This window comes from Kluyveromyces marxianus, chromosome 6, assembly GCF_001417885.1.
Source record: "Kluyveromyces marxianus DMKU3-1042 DNA, complete genome, chromosome 6".
Classification (NCBI taxonomy): domain Eukaryota; kingdom Fungi; phylum Ascomycota; class Saccharomycetes; order Saccharomycetales; family Saccharomycetaceae; genus Kluyveromyces; species Kluyveromyces marxianus.
The window spans coordinates 833,146-848,610 of record NC_036030.1 but is presented as its reverse complement, the minus strand read 5'-3'; the positions used below and the strand labels follow the sequence as shown (position 1 = coordinate 848,610).

General features: G+C 43.9%; 10 protein-coding genes across 10 annotated transcripts; 8 read left to right on the top strand and 2 right to left on the bottom strand.

Moving 5' to 3' along the window:
- Positions 1–490: 490 nt before the first annotated feature.
- On the top strand, positions 491–2,272 carry RTG2 (Rtg2p; the record flags this gene model as incomplete). Its single annotated transcript, XM_022821081.1, has 1 exon — positions 491–2,272. The coding sequence occupies one exon, from the start codon at positions 491–493 to the stop codon at positions 2,270–2,272; it is 1,782 nt and encodes a 593-aa protein (XP_022677480.1).
- Positions 2,273–2,720: 448 nt separating this feature from the next.
- On the top strand, positions 2,721–3,518 carry PRE4 (proteasome core particle subunit beta 7; the record flags this gene model as incomplete). The annotated part of the gene is made up of 1 exon (XM_022821080.1): positions 2,721–3,518. One exon carries the CDS (start codon positions 2,721–2,723, stop codon positions 3,516–3,518), a length of 798 nt encoding a protein of 265 aa, XP_022677479.1.
- A 497-nt stretch (positions 3,519–4,015) lies between these two features.
- On the top strand, positions 4,016–5,134 carry PDE1 (3',5'-cyclic-nucleotide phosphodiesterase PDE1; the record flags this gene model as incomplete). Its single annotated transcript, XM_022821079.1, has 1 exon — positions 4,016–5,134. The coding sequence occupies one exon, from the start codon at positions 4,016–4,018 to the stop codon at positions 5,132–5,134; it is 1,119 nt and encodes a 372-aa protein (XP_022677478.1).
- Positions 5,135–5,407: 273 nt separating this feature from the next.
- Positions 5,408–5,791, bottom strand: KGD4 (alpha-ketoglutarate dehydrogenase subunit KGD4; the record flags this gene model as incomplete). Its single annotated transcript, XM_022821078.1, has 1 exon — positions 5,408–5,791. The coding sequence occupies one exon, from the start codon at positions 5,789–5,791 to the stop codon at positions 5,408–5,410; it is 384 nt and encodes a 127-aa protein (XP_022677477.1).
- An 805-nt stretch (positions 5,792–6,596) lies between these two features.
- Positions 6,597–7,727, bottom strand: DIG1 (Dig1p; the record flags this gene model as incomplete). Its single annotated transcript, XM_022821077.1, has 1 exon — positions 6,597–7,727. The coding sequence occupies one exon, from the start codon at positions 7,725–7,727 to the stop codon at positions 6,597–6,599; it is 1,131 nt and encodes a 376-aa protein (XP_022677476.1).
- A 469-nt stretch (positions 7,728–8,196) lies between these two features.
- Positions 8,197–8,868, top strand: CAM1 (translation elongation factor EF1B gamma; the record flags this gene model as incomplete). Its single annotated transcript, XM_022821076.1, has 1 exon — positions 8,197–8,868. The coding sequence occupies one exon, from the start codon at positions 8,197–8,199 to the stop codon at positions 8,866–8,868; it is 672 nt and encodes a 223-aa protein (XP_022677475.1).
- Positions 8,869–9,170: 302 nt separating this feature from the next.
- Positions 9,171–10,847, top strand: PDAT9 (pisatin demethylase; the record flags this gene model as incomplete). The annotated part of the gene is made up of 1 exon (XM_022821075.1): positions 9,171–10,847. One exon carries the CDS (start codon positions 9,171–9,173, stop codon positions 10,845–10,847), a length of 1,677 nt encoding a protein of 558 aa, XP_022677474.1.
- An 806-nt stretch (positions 10,848–11,653) lies between these two features.
- CTA1 (catalase A) lies at positions 11,654–13,189 on the top strand (the record flags this gene model as incomplete). Its single annotated transcript, XM_022821074.1, has 1 exon — positions 11,654–13,189. The coding sequence occupies one exon, from the start codon at positions 11,654–11,656 to the stop codon at positions 13,187–13,189; it is 1,536 nt and encodes a 511-aa protein (XP_022677473.1).
- Positions 13,190–13,606: 417 nt separating this feature from the next.
- SGF11 (SAGA histone acetyltransferase complex subunit SGF11) lies at positions 13,607–13,900 on the top strand (the record flags this gene model as incomplete). Its single annotated transcript, XM_022821072.1, has 1 exon — positions 13,607–13,900. The coding sequence occupies one exon, from the start codon at positions 13,607–13,609 to the stop codon at positions 13,898–13,900; it is 294 nt and encodes a 97-aa protein (XP_022677472.1).
- Positions 13,901–14,229: 329 nt separating this feature from the next.
- RMD5 (ubiquitin-protein ligase RMD5) lies at positions 14,230–15,420 on the top strand (the record flags this gene model as incomplete). The annotated part of the gene is made up of 1 exon (XM_022821071.1): positions 14,230–15,420. One exon carries the CDS (start codon positions 14,230–14,232, stop codon positions 15,418–15,420), a length of 1,191 nt encoding a protein of 396 aa, XP_022677471.1.
- Between the last annotated feature and the right edge of the window lie 45 nt (positions 15,421–15,465).

The following is a 15,465-nucleotide window of genomic DNA, read 5'->3' as shown; positions in this document are numbered from 1 at the left end:
CTCTATCACGCCTCGGAAGCGATCAGAAAAAGTCACTTATGTGATCCCCACAAGCTCTCCAAAACAGCCCAGCAGTTGCAACAATCCAGCGTCTGAAAGCCAAGATTCAGACCTATTAAACTTCCTAGGATCTGACATTGACTTGGTTTGAATTTCCAAAATTTACAAATGTCTTTGTAACTCGCTCCAAGCGAGCAGTAAATGTATTGTGTAGGGGTTGATTGATGATTTAACCGCGTTCAAAGCCTGTTTTGTTTTTTAAGTATTAAGTACTCATTTGCTACCACAGTTACCGGTCACGTGTATACTTGCCGATGACTGTTTTTCCAATTTTCTTCAAAAGCTTAAAAATCAAGAGAAAAAAAAGTACGTACTGTCAGTTTAGAAGGTATACTAATATCATTGAACGTTCGCTGTAAATAAAAAAATACCCCAGCATTGAGAAGCTATAATAGTAGGGATTGACCATCATAGTGTAGATTAGTTGACAATGTCTCTGATGTCTGACAGCGATAATGAAACTGAAGTTGTTTCTCGTAATTTGTGCGGTGTGGTTGATATAGGTTCTAATGGTATTCGATTCAGCATTTCATCTAAAGCCACACATCATGCGAGGATAATGCCATGTGTGTTCAAGGATCGTGTTGGGATCTCGCTATATGAGGTGCAATACGCTGCAAATTCTCTACAAAAGGCTCCAATTCCTTCATCAGTTATCAATGAAGTATGTGCAGCTATGAAGAGGTTCAAATTGATATGTGAAGACTTTGGAGTGCCAGAAACGGGTGTCAGGGTTGTTGCTACTGAAGCGACAAGAGAAGCTCTAAACTCCCAAGAATTTATCGATGCCATATATGAGTCGACGGGCTGGGAAGTGGAAATTCTTGCAAAGGAAGACGAAGGGAAAATTGGTGCCTATGGCGTCATCTCATCTTTCAACACTGTTTCAGGGCTATATATCGACTTAGGCGGTGGAAGTACACAAATTTCGTGGATAAAGTGTGTCAATGGGGAAATAACGCAATCTTCTTCTCCAGTTTCGCTGCCATTTGGGGCAGGTGCGTTATCGAGAAGGTTACAAAATGAAAGCAAACATGACTTATTCCAGGAAATCGTTGAGGCTTATAAGACAGCAGTAGAGAAAATAGATATTCCAAAAGAGATGTACCATGAGGCAGAATTAAACGGCGGGTTCGATTTATATACTTGTGGTGGTGGCCTAAGAGGTATGGGTCATGTACTCTTGTCACAGATTAAAGAATATCCTATTCAAACAATCATTAACGGTTTTTCATGTAGCTTCAAGGAGTTCTCTAATATGTGTGATTACTTATTTTTGAAGGAACGGGTTCCAGGTGATTCTGGCCGTAAAATATTTAAAGTTTCAGATAGAAGGGCCAAGCAATTACCTGCTGTTGGGCTTCTAATGTCAGCCGCTACTGAGTCCTTACCAAAAATTAAGAACGTACACTTCTGTGAAGGTGGTGTTAGAGAAGGTACTTTATACTCAATATTACCAAGGGAGATAAGGGCACAGGATCCCCTAGTCATTGCAACAAGACCATATGCTCCCTTACTTGCGTACAAGTATTTAGAGCTCTTGAGAACAGCTATTCCAACAAAGGAGATTCCCAAAATCGTATATGAAAGGATTGCGCCAGCACTCTGTAATCTTGCTTTCGTGCATGCATCATATCCAAAGGAGCTCCAACCAACAGCGGCTTTACGTGTAGGAACGTCGGGTATTATTGCAGGCTGTCATGGTCTATCTCACAGATCCAGAGCGCTAGTTGGAATAGCATTATGCAACAGATGGGGTGGTGATATTCCAGAACCCGAGGAAGAATACAAGAAACTTTTGGAAGAAGTCGTACTAAGGGATGGTGACAAACTAGAGCGTGAAAGGACTATATGGTGGACCAAATACATCGGTACTATCATGTACGTTATTTGCGGTGTTCACCCAGGTGGTAACATTGGAGACGGTGTTTTCCATTTCAGTACCTCAGAGAAAGAAGAGTTGGTAAATGAAACACAGGCGTTGTCGATTGACGAAAATCTGGCAAACGGCGATAAGCCAATAACAACGTCGACAACTAACACCACAGGTAATTCAAACAAGAGGGTATTCGAAGTCGTTGTTAAAATCAACCGTAATGATTTGAAAACGATTGCTTCTGTAAGGCAAAGAATCATTACTCTTCAAAAGAAGATCAGAAAGCTCTCTCGCGGATCAAGTGATAAGGTTAAGATCAACGTCGAGTTCTATTAATGACAATTGACGTTTTACTATTTACTATTTACTATTACTAGTTATCGTTACTATTACACATGTACATATATATGTGTGTGAGTGAATGTTAAATATACAGGTTTCGATAAGAACTGATAAAAACTGAAAGGTTGCTGGCCGCAAGGTTAGATCTTGCCAAATAGCAGGGTTCCTTCCTACTAAAACCTCAACCAGAACCATAAATAACCAAACACCATGCCTTCGGGACTCTTGGAGGTCAAATACAATGTCTTCTGTATTTTCTGTGTTACCCTTCCTTATTTCTCTTTAAAATATCCTTTGATGTCTTAATATTTAGTTTAAGCTACAACTGCAATTAATACGTAGATTTGCCACTATTTAACTGAGGAAAGAAGGTGCAGCGGACAGGACAGCAATTGCAAGTGCAGGTACTATATAGAGATTGCTCCAATAAACGGTATTCAACATGAACCACGATCCATTTGCTTGGGGTAGGCCATCCGATGAGCATTACGGTGCATACAACCATGCTATCGCTCAAGCGTCTAACAACCCAAAAATGAACACCCAAAACCCTATTATCACTGGTACATCTGTGATCAGTATCAAGTACAATAACGGTGTTATTATTGCAGCTGATAACCTAGGTGCTTATGGCTCGCTATTGCGTTTCACTAATGAGGAGAGATTGATTAAAGTGGGCCCTAATACCGTTGTTGGTGTTTCCGGGGATATTTCTGATATGCAGTATATTCAACATCTACTTGACGATTTGGAGATCGAGAACAACTATGACAGTGCATATGCAGAAAACGAGGAGCAATTGAAGCCTAGTTATGTCTTTGAGTACCTATCGTCTGTGATGTATCAAAGAAGGTCCAAACTAGATCCATTGTGGAATGCTATCATTGTCGGAGGAACAGAAGACGGCAAGCCATTCTTGAGATACGTGAACCTATTAGGTGTCACATACTCTTCACCAACTTTGGCAACAGGGTTTGGTGCACACTTGGCCTTGCCTCTACTAAGAAAACTCGTAGATGATGAAAAAGATGTCAAGAATGTTACCCTAGATACTGCCAAGAAGGCCATTCTAGAAGCGATGAAAATATTATACTACCGTGACGCACGTAGTTCGCGTAAGTTCTCCTTGGCCATTATTGACAATGACCTAGGACTAAATATCGAAAAGAACTTGCAAGTCGAGAATATGTCGTGGGAGTTCGCCAAAGACATCAAGGGATACGGTACGCAGAAGGTATAGTTTATTTTATTCTTTCCCTCTCCGATTCTCTCTATAGCGCTTACGGAACTGAATGCACCTCATAAATAATCATAAAAAGATGATGGGATGGACGATTTTATTTTTTTATTATCTTTAACCTCTCTAATCTTTTTATCTCACTATCTCTATTTCTTTCCTCCATTCTGGATTTCCCTACATATATGTATATTACGTACACAAAAAACTCGACGCATCTACGGTCAGAGATATGTTAATAACTACTATCCTTCAGACTTTTACTCCTGACCACTTAGGCAAGCGATGGTCCTCTCTTCACTCCTCTCTCAGTTCTTTTTTTCTCCTATCTCATTGTCGATTCATCAACTTTTCTTTAGCCGTACATTACCTTAAAGAAACGTTTTTTTAAAGGTAGTCCAGCTTGAAATTAAGACCCTGACAACTACTAAATCGAAGAGCAGAATGTCGTCTATGCTTAGAGCTATCAAATCCGAGTTTGGAAAGGTGGTGCATATAGCATGTTTTCAAACGAGAGTGGCTCTTTTGAGTTAACATTTCTAGGATGCGCAGGAGGCCCACTAAACGATCACACACAGAGCTTTTTGTTGAAACAAGCAGGCTGCGATGCCCCGGGATACATATGCATTGATGCAGGATCTGGATTATCCGAAATAGCAGATATGATATACAATACTGGGGAAAGCGGAAGTGGAGTGGTAAAAAGCTTATATAGGAACAGAACTGAAGATGTGTCAACTTTAGTAGCTCCAGGAATATCTTGCAAAAGCGGATTTGGTACTCTTAGCAAGCGGTTCGCCGAAAAAACCGACAATAGGGGCAGCAATGTAATAGAAAGAGCGTACGAAATATACGGGGAAATTACTGAGTATTTTATCACACATCCACATCTTGACCACTTGGTTGGGCTCATTCTTAATTCTCCGGCAATATATGAGAGGCCAGGCTGCTATAAGAAAATATACGGTACGGAACAGACAGTAACAGCAATCAGAGAAAACTTATTTAACGACAAAATATGGCCTGATTTCACTGCGGATAGAGCCATCAGGTTAAAGTCGTTGGATTGTTTCAAAGCGATGAAGCTCAGCACGATAAAAGATATAGAATGCATTCCATTCACGTTGAGGCACGGGTATTCCGTCAGGAATACGGATCCTGTGTTCAGCACAGCATACCTTTTCCGGGATTGCACCACGAACGATCATATTCTCATATTTGGGGATACAGAGTCCGATGAAGTATCTAAATCAGACTCATTGATGAAAATATGGGAACACTTGTCCAAAAACGTTCCTATCAGGAATTTAAAGGCGATAGTTATAGAGTGTTCTAATCCGGAGGAAGTGGAGACGGAGAAATTGTACGGACATATGTCGCCACGATTTATTATCTGGGAGTTATTGCGATTGGTTCAGTTGTATGGCGCTGGCGACAGCATGGACCCCTCGGAGTTCGAATTGCACGTTATCTTAACACACATAAAGGACGGTTTTACGGACGAAGATCCCCGGACTAAAGTTTTACGACAGTTGAGAAACCTGTACCAAAAATCGGAGCTAAACAAGTTTAACATCGATTTTTCGATTGCCGTGCCGGGGTTCACGCTAACATTGTGAGTGGTTTTGTGTTGTAAGAGTAAAAATCTAGTAAAGGTTGTGTAGTATATTAATCATAAATAAAGGTAGCCTAAACATTCATAATCGAGAGATAAAAAAAAAATAGAGAATAGAAGAAGAATATACGAAGAGGATCAATAGCTCTAAACACATGAATTTCGAAGCAGTAGAAAGAATATGTGAAGTTGGGTAAAAAAAAAAATGGACTACCCCTTAATGAGGGAAAGAACCATGTTGAAAGAGATCGTATTGGCGGAGCAGAAGAGACCCAGTTCATACACCACCACCGTTGATAATCTCAATTTCTGATTCCTCCAATGGTCTCAGCTTAAACCTAGCAGGAAGCTGTGATATGGAAGCAACCTCATTTTCCTCCAATGGTCTGTTCTTAAAGATATACTTCGAAGACGCAGAACCGGAGCTAGCAGCGCTCTTCTTGGGGTTCACGTAGGGCACCACCTTGAAAGGAAGCCATTTCTTCATGACTTCGTCCACAGAAGAACACCCTGGTGCACCAGGCCTCAATGAGTCCACTGTGCATGGATGAAGTCCGGCCTCGGATGCAGAATGCGCAACAACCGGATGACGACCTCCGACAAACTTGATCGTGGGCACATATTGTGCAGCTTTAGCCAATTTAACTGTAGAAGCACGCATTGTTACTGGTTTTATAATTTCTCGATTGATATGGTCCTTTGCTTGCTGTTGCTGCTGCTTTACACTTTCTAAGCCAGATCTGCGAGTTTTACCGAAAACTTGGGCAAACGACTTTGCCAAACTATCAAATAACGTCACCGTGAAAACGAGATTCAGCCACTGTCTGATCCAATTGTTCTACTGGGGAATTCCAAATACTAGGTATACCACTAGTAAATGCACAAACTGAGATAAATTTACTTGCCAAATCTCATCGACTCATACATATCCTATATAAACCTTATATATATATATATATATATATATATATGTATATTATAGAATTTATACAGTGCAATGTACGCGATGCGAGCTTTGCCTTTATATTTTCATGGAGAAGGGGAAAGACGGGTAACAAAAATATGAATTTCGGCGCCGATTTTCCGTGATCACGTGAGTCCGATAGACTTCACTAGATCAGACTTTGGTTTTGGCTTTGGCTTTGGCTATTACAAGATTTTTGTATATATTAGAATGGCCGGGTAATGCGTGTCTTCTTCCTGTGTTGTCACGGTATCCAGATATGATTGCGATCACGTGATTATAAATTAGTGACGTAATGCGTTTAAACTATCTTCTTTGGCCGTGACCAAAGAAAGGCGATGGGCCATGGGCCATGACCCATGGCCCATAGCCCAGGGACTCCAAGAGTCCAAGGGCCCATGGGTAGTGTGCATTACATCATATTGTACTATATTTTATTGTTACCAACGCCCCCATGTTAAAGATGTACATAATCTACATACACACCGTGATCAGGCCCAGCCTAGTTCCGACTAACGACATCGGTCCATATCTTGGAGCAGATGCTCAGAAACATCTTCTTGTCCATGCTGGGGTCGATGGAATCGAACTGGAACTGGAAGTTCTCTCCCATCAGCCGTATGTCGCCCTCTATGACGACGTTGTTGCTGTGGTCCTCGATCTCGATAGCGTCGAAGAATTCTCTTTTTGTTGACTTTGGCTGCACGCTGAGTGGGGCGATGCGCGTTGTTTCGTCTTTGAAGACGTCTCTTGTGACGGAATTGGAGGCTCTGACGGGGTTTGCCATGAACTGCTCGAAACTGCGCTGGGTTTGTGGGTATCCTCCCGGGTATGCTGTCATTGGTGCTTGCCTAGGGCCTGGACCCTGGGCGTGGGATCTTAGAGATGCAGGTGTAGCCATTGCGCGAGCTGCAATTGGGGACGACGTTTGGAACATCGGTAGAGGCGCCCCCAGAGACCCTGGGGGTAGCAGCGGATACCCTCTGTTCGTGGATCTTCCCCTATATATGACTCTTGGTTTCGCGATTCTGTATCCGGAGGCAGTATTAATTGAACCCTGGTGGGACGAGTGGGGCCCCAGTGCTGGAATCGTATGTTTTGTTACCATGGGAGGAGCCGATCTGATATTGGGATATGGCCCAGACCCGGACGCTGAGGCAGAAGCTGAAGCTGAAGCAGACCCAGCCCCACTACCCTGTGATTTTAGCGATAGTGGTTTCGGAATATTGTTTCTCCTAAGCGACTTGGACGAAGAAGCGTTCATAGAGAGAGAGGTGGATGTATCCGGCGTGGAAACATGTTCTTGATCCGGACCGTCTTCTTTTTCGCGGTCGCGGTCTTCGTCACCGTCATCATCGTCCTCTTTCTCGTGGTCTTGTTCGCCGTCTTCATCCTCTTTCTCGTGGTTCTCCTGCCCCTCCTGCGTTCCAGACTCCCCCAGCGAGTCCAGGTTCATCCTTCTGATCTGTTTCTGCTGCTGCAACGCGATGTACTTCGACTTGTTGAAAGTCTGCAGCCGTTCCGTATCCAAACTCGACGTCGCGATCCCAGGCGAAATGCACTGCAACCCAATCTTCTGATACTGCGAGTCACTCACCTCAATAGCAGGTGGCGACGGTATATGCTCGCCCATCTTGTTGCTCTTGTTACTCTTGTTGTTGTTGTTGCTCTTGCCGTATTCCTTCTATAAAAAAACGTAAACAATACGTAAAACGTTGTCCTAAACCGCCTAACTTTTGCCCAAACTCTACCAAAACACCGCTTAAAAGTGCGATCCTAGTAAATTGTTGTATATCTCCTCTACTATACTTCCCTCTCGCCTTATATACCCTCCTCTATTTTTTGCAAAACCACATTCACTTCTTGAGGTTGTGTCAAAAGTCTCTCTAGCTTGCTGTTCCAAAAATGTTTCACATTTTTCCTATATAAAGGGTTCGAAAAGGAAAGAAGACGGAATCTGAAACAAAAGGGAAGCATTCTCGAGCAACTAAGGAACTGCAGGCAGTCAGGCAGGCAGGCACTGAGTTTTGCTTTGTTTTGTTTTGTTGGTGTCTAGTGTGCGACACACAGAGTAGTGATCGTTTTATGTAAAGGAAGGAAATATGTCCCAAGGAACACTATATGCAAATTTCCGCATTAGAACGTGGTTGCCCCGGGCTTTGGTGAAGAGCTTGAAGTTGGACGTGAAGGTGTTGGAACCGGAGAAGAACGAGGAAGAATGGGCCAGGTTGTTCCCCTTGAAGTTGGTGCCCTGTTTCGTGGGGCCAGATGGGTTCAAGCTCACTGAACAATTGGCGATTTTGCGCTATTTGGTGAGTCTCAGCGATGATGAGAGCGAGAAGAGCCGGTTGTTGGGGAAGGATTTTGTCGAGAGGGCAAAGGTTTTGCAATGGATGTCGCTAGCCAACATGGACTTGTGCGTCACGTTCACGCGGGCGAACTTTGGGTTGACTGGGAAGGAGCCTTACAACAAGAAGAAGGTGGATGCAGCCTACGAAGACTTGGAGAAAATCGTGCAAGACTATGAGCTGCGTTTGAAGGACCACAAGTACCTTGTGAACGACGAGTATGCTACGCTCGGCGACTATTTGAGTGCGATGATCTTCACGCGGGTGTTCCAGTTCTTGCTAGGACGCGAATGGCGCGAAGCCCACCCCGAGTTGATGGCCTGGTTTACCAGAGTCACCGAGGACCCGTTAGTGTCCTTCTTATACACCGATGTGACGTTATGCGAGGAAGCCGTCCAGCCTCCCACCAAGAAAAACAGTCACTAGAAACACTAGATATAGATCTTGGTCGTGAACCATTCGGAGGCCTAAGAGAGAAGGACTCTCCTTCTCTTCTCACACCATATATGCATGCCGTTTTTACCGTTTAAAATTTTATACACATATAATATTGAGTCATTATGATTAGAACGACATCTGATAAGTGTGATAAGTCCGATAAGAGAGAGAAGAGAGAGGGAGAGAGTATATATATATATATATATAAGGGAGAGCGCCGTGTTTGGAAGGGTTACTAGAGTATCAATTGATAAGGGTCGACGAACTCCATCAACAAAGGAGTCTAGAAGATGTTTGTAACAGTAACAGTAGTGATAATAGTGCTTCTGCACTACTTCGTGATCCATCCTTTGTTCTTCAGTCCGCTCAGCAAGCTTCCGGGCCCGCTCCATCTCAAGCTGTCAAAATGGTTCATCCTCAACAAGGCCAGAACCGAGTCCCGTAACGTGTACCTTCAAAAACTTCACGAGAAGTATGGAGATGTGGTTCAAATCGGTCCCAACGAAGTGGCCTTCAATTCGCTAGAGTACATGAAACAGATATACATGGGCAACTTCCCTAAGGAGTTCAAGAGCAACGGAATTGGATTCTACGCTCAGTTTGGCAACTTCGGAAGCAAGAATTTGTTCAGCACAGGCGATTCTCAGGTACATCTCGAGAAGAAGAGGAATATTGCCAAGGTTTATTCGAAAACCAACGTCCTTCAAAGTGGTGACTACATCAAACAAAAAGTGGAACAATTGTGGGCACCCCTAGATGCGCGTTTGCAACACCCGGTAAACGTGTATCCGATGTTCCTCGCTCTGGCAATGGACGTTGTGTCGGGATTCGAGTATGGTGGACAATTCAGTACCAATTTCGTCAGTAAGATTAATGCTGGTGCAGCGGGTCTGAGCTCTACAGAGAAAGCGCCAGAAGATATTTCACAGGAGAGCAGTCTGGAACGCAATCCAACGGAATTGTTTGAAGGGTTCCAGGAAAGCAGCAGCATGTGGTTTTATACCACGCTGGCTCCACAACTGTGGAATATCGTTGCCAGAATTTACGGGATCGGAAAGAAATCGAGCAGGGCGCAGCAATGGATATACTCGAGATTCCAGCAGGCGCTCAAGAGCAAACAGTTGTACCAGGGCCCAGCACCCGTTTCAAATGTGTTGCAGACCATGTTCCAAGAGATGCAGACCAAACCAAAGCACAATTTGAACGAGATTGCCAGTGAGATCGCAGACCACATTGCTGCGGGCCACGAAACAACGGGCATCACGTTGACCTACATCTGCTGGGAGCTCTCAAGACCTTGTAACCAGCACTGGCAGCAGAAACTCCACGAGGAATGTAGTGGCATTACGGACTTACAAGAACTAGACCAGTTGCCCATCTTACATAGTGTTGTTCAAGAGGCATGTCGCATCCATTCTGCAATTCCAGGCAGCGAGCCTCGATACGTGCCTGAGGAAGCCAAATTTGCTGCTGTATTACATGACAGCACTCACACTCGCGTGCCCATCCCACCTGGCACGATAGTGTCGTGCCAGCCATGGTCCTTGCACCAGTTGGAAAATACGTTCGGCAGCCATACCGCACAATTCAGACCGGAAAGATGGTTACAGGACGTTGAGAATAATGAAAGTGCCCAGGAGTACGAGCGTAGACTTAAAAGGATGAACAACTCTATGTTCACATTTGGGCAGGGCAACAGGATGTGTCTTGGCATGCACCTGGCGCTGATCGAGATGAAGTATTGCATCGCGCAGATGTACTCGAGGTACGAGACCAAAATTTCGCCCGAGTGGTGCCGCAATGTGTACAAGGGCGACGATGCGAATGTGCTTATGGGCACTGCACCAAGCCGCTCGACCACGGACCTCGACATGATGCGCATGGCAGACACATACACCACGAGACCGATCCGCGACGAGTGCTGGCTGGAATTCAAGTCACGTGACACAATCAACGCGTCAGGTTAGTATATTTATGGTGGCACATACACACACACACATATATATATATATATATATATATATAAGTAAGTATGCCTACTAAGCTTCTACGATGAGCACTGCAGGCCCTCACACTATCGTCGGGGCGACATGTACAGATAGATATAGGTGCAAGCGAGTGGCCAGTGAACGGTACAAGACGACACAGCATGGTGAAGGAAGCGCTAACAATATTACCCGACCATACACGTGACACGAAAATACTACATTTTTTTTTTTTTTAATATATTTTTTTTTTTGTTTTTTTAATTTTTCCCTCTCTCCGCTCGGGCTGGAGCCGGTCGGCCCCATATACCGCAAACAGCAGTGCGCTCCCCTTATCACTGGAAAAAACTGAAAAAACTGACGGACCGTCACGATAAGCGAGCAAAGGTGGTAGAGTGGTAGTTCCAAGCGGAGATGTGCTAGGAAACTTCCATAGTCCGCTATTTCCGGTCTGCTATTCCTTGCAGAGTCACAGAGTCGCACCGTGGAGATGTATGCCCGCAATCGATGGCCAAAGCACGTCTTTTGTCCATAGATATTGGAGAACGGCCAATAGGCCGAAAACTTCGCCAAACTCCAGGTTTGGCATTTCCTTTCGATATGACTACGAACATATTAGGCTTACGAGTATATATATATATGTATATATGTACATCCATATGGGGATCCATTGGTGTGTGTTTGCATATGCCTATGTATTTTAGTAGTACGCTTTTCGTAAACCATTGAGATTTAGTTTACCTTAGGAAATAATACCCCAGGTTGCAAGCCATATAGTAACTAGAAAGATGGGCCATCCAACAAACAGTTCAGACGTCAGAAAAGACCGTGTGGTCACCAATTCACAAGGTGCTCCTATTAATGAACCATTTGCGACACAACGAGTGGGCCAGCACGGCCCTCTTTTGTTGCAGGATTTCAACTTGATCGATTCCTTAGCTCATTTCAACAGAGAGCGTATTCCAGAGCGTAATCCACATGCGCACGGATCTGGGGCCTTTGGGTACCTAGAGATCACCGACGACATCACGGACGTGTGTGGGTCTGCCATGTTCGACGGCATCGGCAAGCGCACCAGGTGCCTTGTCAGATTCAGCACCGTTGGTGGGGAAAAGGGTTCGGCTGATACGGCACGTGACCCAAGAGGGTTCGCTATCAAGTTCTACACAGAAGAAGGGAATGTGGACTGGGTCAACAACAACACCCCGGTGTTCTTCATCAGGGACCCCTCTAAGTTCCCACACTTCATCCACACCCAGAAGAGGAACCCAGAAACTAACATGAAAGATGCCGACATGTTCTGGGACTTTTTGACCACTGAAGAAAACCAGGTTGCGATCCACCAGTTGATGATCTTGTTCTCAGACCGTGGTACTCCAGCCTCGTACCGTCACATGAACAGTTACTCGGGCCACACTTACAAGTGGTCCAACAAGAAGGGCGAATGGCGCTACGTGCAAGTGCATTTGAAAACCGACCAAGGTATCAAAAACTTGACCAACGAGGAAGCCATAGAGCTTGCCGGGAAAAACCCAGATTATTGTCAGCAGGATCTCTTTGAAAATATCGCCAAGGGAAATTACCCCTCTTGGACTTTGTACATCCAAACTATGACCGAAGCTGAAGCACAGAAATTACCATTCTCGGTGTTCGATTTAACCAAGGTGTGGCCTCACGACCAGTTCCCATTGCGTAGGGTCGGGAAGATGGTGTTGAACGAAAACCCAGAAAATTACTTTGCACAAGTGGAGCAAGCCGCATTCTCTCCTTCCCACACTGTACCATACCAAGAACCCTCCGCAGACCCTGTGTTGCAAGCACGTCTATTTTCCTACCCTGACGCCCACCGTTACAGATTGGGACCCAATTACTCCCAAATACCCGTCAACTGTCCATACGCCTCAAAGGTCTTCAACCCCGCCATCAGAGATGGCCCAATGAACGTCAATGGTAACCTTGGCAAAGAACCAAACTATTTGTCAAGCTCGAAGAAATACCAGTTTATCCAACAATCAAAGCCAATTCAACAGCACCAAGAGGTATGGTCCGGTCCAGCAACCCCAGTTCACTGGGCTACTTCCCCAGGTGACATCGACTTTGTCCAGGCAAGAGATCTATACAACAAGGTCTTGAGTAAACAACCAGGCCAGCAAAAGGCTTTGGCTCACAACATCGCTGTGCACGTCGCAGGCGCCTGCCCAGAAATTCAAGACCGTGTATTCGCCATGTTTGCCAAAGTCGACAAGGGACTTGCCAGTAACATCAGAAAGGAGGCTCTCAGCCTATCACCAAGAAAAGATGATGCATTGAACGCGAAATTGTGAAACCAGTATCTCTTGCCGATGCATTTTATTTTATTTTAATTCATCCTGCCGGCATATCATCCTATATATTCACATCATCTATATTTATATCCTAATATTTATTCGACTATTTATTTAATTAACAAGGATCAGCGATCTATCTACTCATACTACTAAGCAAGCAAGGGTTCGGGCCACCGTATGCTCTGCAGGCAACGTCCACTTAATGTATGTGTTGTTTCTATTATTATTTATTATATTCATGTGTCAGTTTCCATCCAGTTTTTCTTAAACAAAATCGCAGATGAATCAACCCAGATCAGTGAAATGATATTATATACCTAAAAGTTTCCGCATCGCATACACATATGTGCTGCATAGAACAAAGGAAAAACACCAAAGGCCCCATACATTGGACCAAGATATCGCATCAACAGAATGACCGCATCATTGACCACAGACTCAGTAGCCAATTCGATATACCACAACCTTATCACCTCAATTATTCAAGATATTGTTTCTCGCCAAACGGTCAAGCAGAAACTTATCAAGCAGCAGTTCCCCGATGCAAAGCCCTACCATTACGATCCATCAGGCACATACGATATTCATGGCAAGCCCAAACAAGCGGACTCGGCCGTGTATATTGAGTGCAACGTCTGCGGCCGTGAGGTGAGTGGGAATAGGTTTGCAGCGCATCTCGTAAGATGTTTGTCACGTGGTAAGAGATAGAACAATACTTACCCGGACCATTAACACCCACACACCCAACTTTGATATCTCCTCTGGAAGAGAAAGAGCGATCACGTGATATAGACGGAATATCCTGCCAAATTTTTTTTTTTTTTTTTAATTTTCTTGTTTTGTTCGGTGATTTAGGCCTTAGGCCTTAGGTCGCATGTTAACGCAACGCAACGCAGCAACCCCTTACTCGAATTAGAAGAGATTCTCCTTTACCATATACCGAAATCAAGGTAACTAGGAATCTAAGTGGGATCCAAAGTTACGCAAAAGTATCTGACCATTCCCCAATACAAAACATACCAGGTTGATTTGTGAAAATGTCAACGCTATTAGAGAATTTGGACCAGCAGTGGGTTCAATCAAAGTTGTACGCTGATCCTGAAGATAGAGTGACACATTTGGGAAAATGCGTCGAAGAAGTACATGATTTTAAGATCCAGTTGAAGAAGTTGAAAGCCCACTTGATAAAACATGGTTCAAGTCCACAGAAAAGACAAATTATCAAGGAAAAACTCTCGAAAACTCATAAGCATTGGGATTCTTCGATGAAGAAATCGTTAAGTTCTTCCATAAGCACTTACAAGAAGTTTTCAAAAACGTGCGTTAAGCCATTGAACGAATTTCAGTTGGATTCGGTCTACGTGAATCGAATTAATCCTCAAAGGTTACAGTACCTAGATAGGGCAATATACACACATATTGCAAGGTACTACACAACATCGGCTAATGGGGATTCGCCAGAAGAAATGTTAAGCTATTTGAACTCTGCGTACAACATCCCAAGGAATATTGCGGCTGATTATATAGAGATGGCAATAATAATCAAGGAGATGCGTTCGGGATCCTTGAACTCCTGCATCAGATGGTGCCAAGAGAACGGCCTAGAGATGCTCAATTTCCAATTACATTATCTACATGCTATGTCATTACTTTCTGAAAACAAACCTATGGACTGTTATTCATATATCCAGAAGAATTTGGCTCCAACAGTCAGTAAATCTTCGCATCTTCGCATGGCAAAGCCCGTGTCTGCTTTGTTGGCCAAAATCATTATTGGCGACACCATATCTTCGAATAAGGTTCACAACTATCTTGAAATCTGCGTAGAGTGTTTCTCTAAACAATACTGTCTAAGAAACAGACTACCACTACACTCTGCACTCTTCTTGGTCGTTCTAAGCGGTGTTATTGGGTTCCAAGTTTTCACAAAATACGAAGCTATACGAAAAGTGTCCCATGTAGATTGGTCCACTGCAGATGAATTACCGTTCCAAGTCAAACTTCCATCGTTCCTATCGAACTACCATCCTATATTCATCTGTCCAGTCTTGAAGGAAGAAACTACCAAAGACAATCCCCCTTATTCTCTACCTTGCCATCATATTCTTTCGAAGAAGAGTCTGGACAAACTAAGCAAAAACGGAACGTGCAATTTTAAGTGTCCTTATTGTCCAGTAATGTCCACTAAAGCAAAGACGAAAAGGGTGAACTTTATAAAACTTCCATGAAGGTCAACTTCCACATACATTTGATACAATACATTATCCATTTCC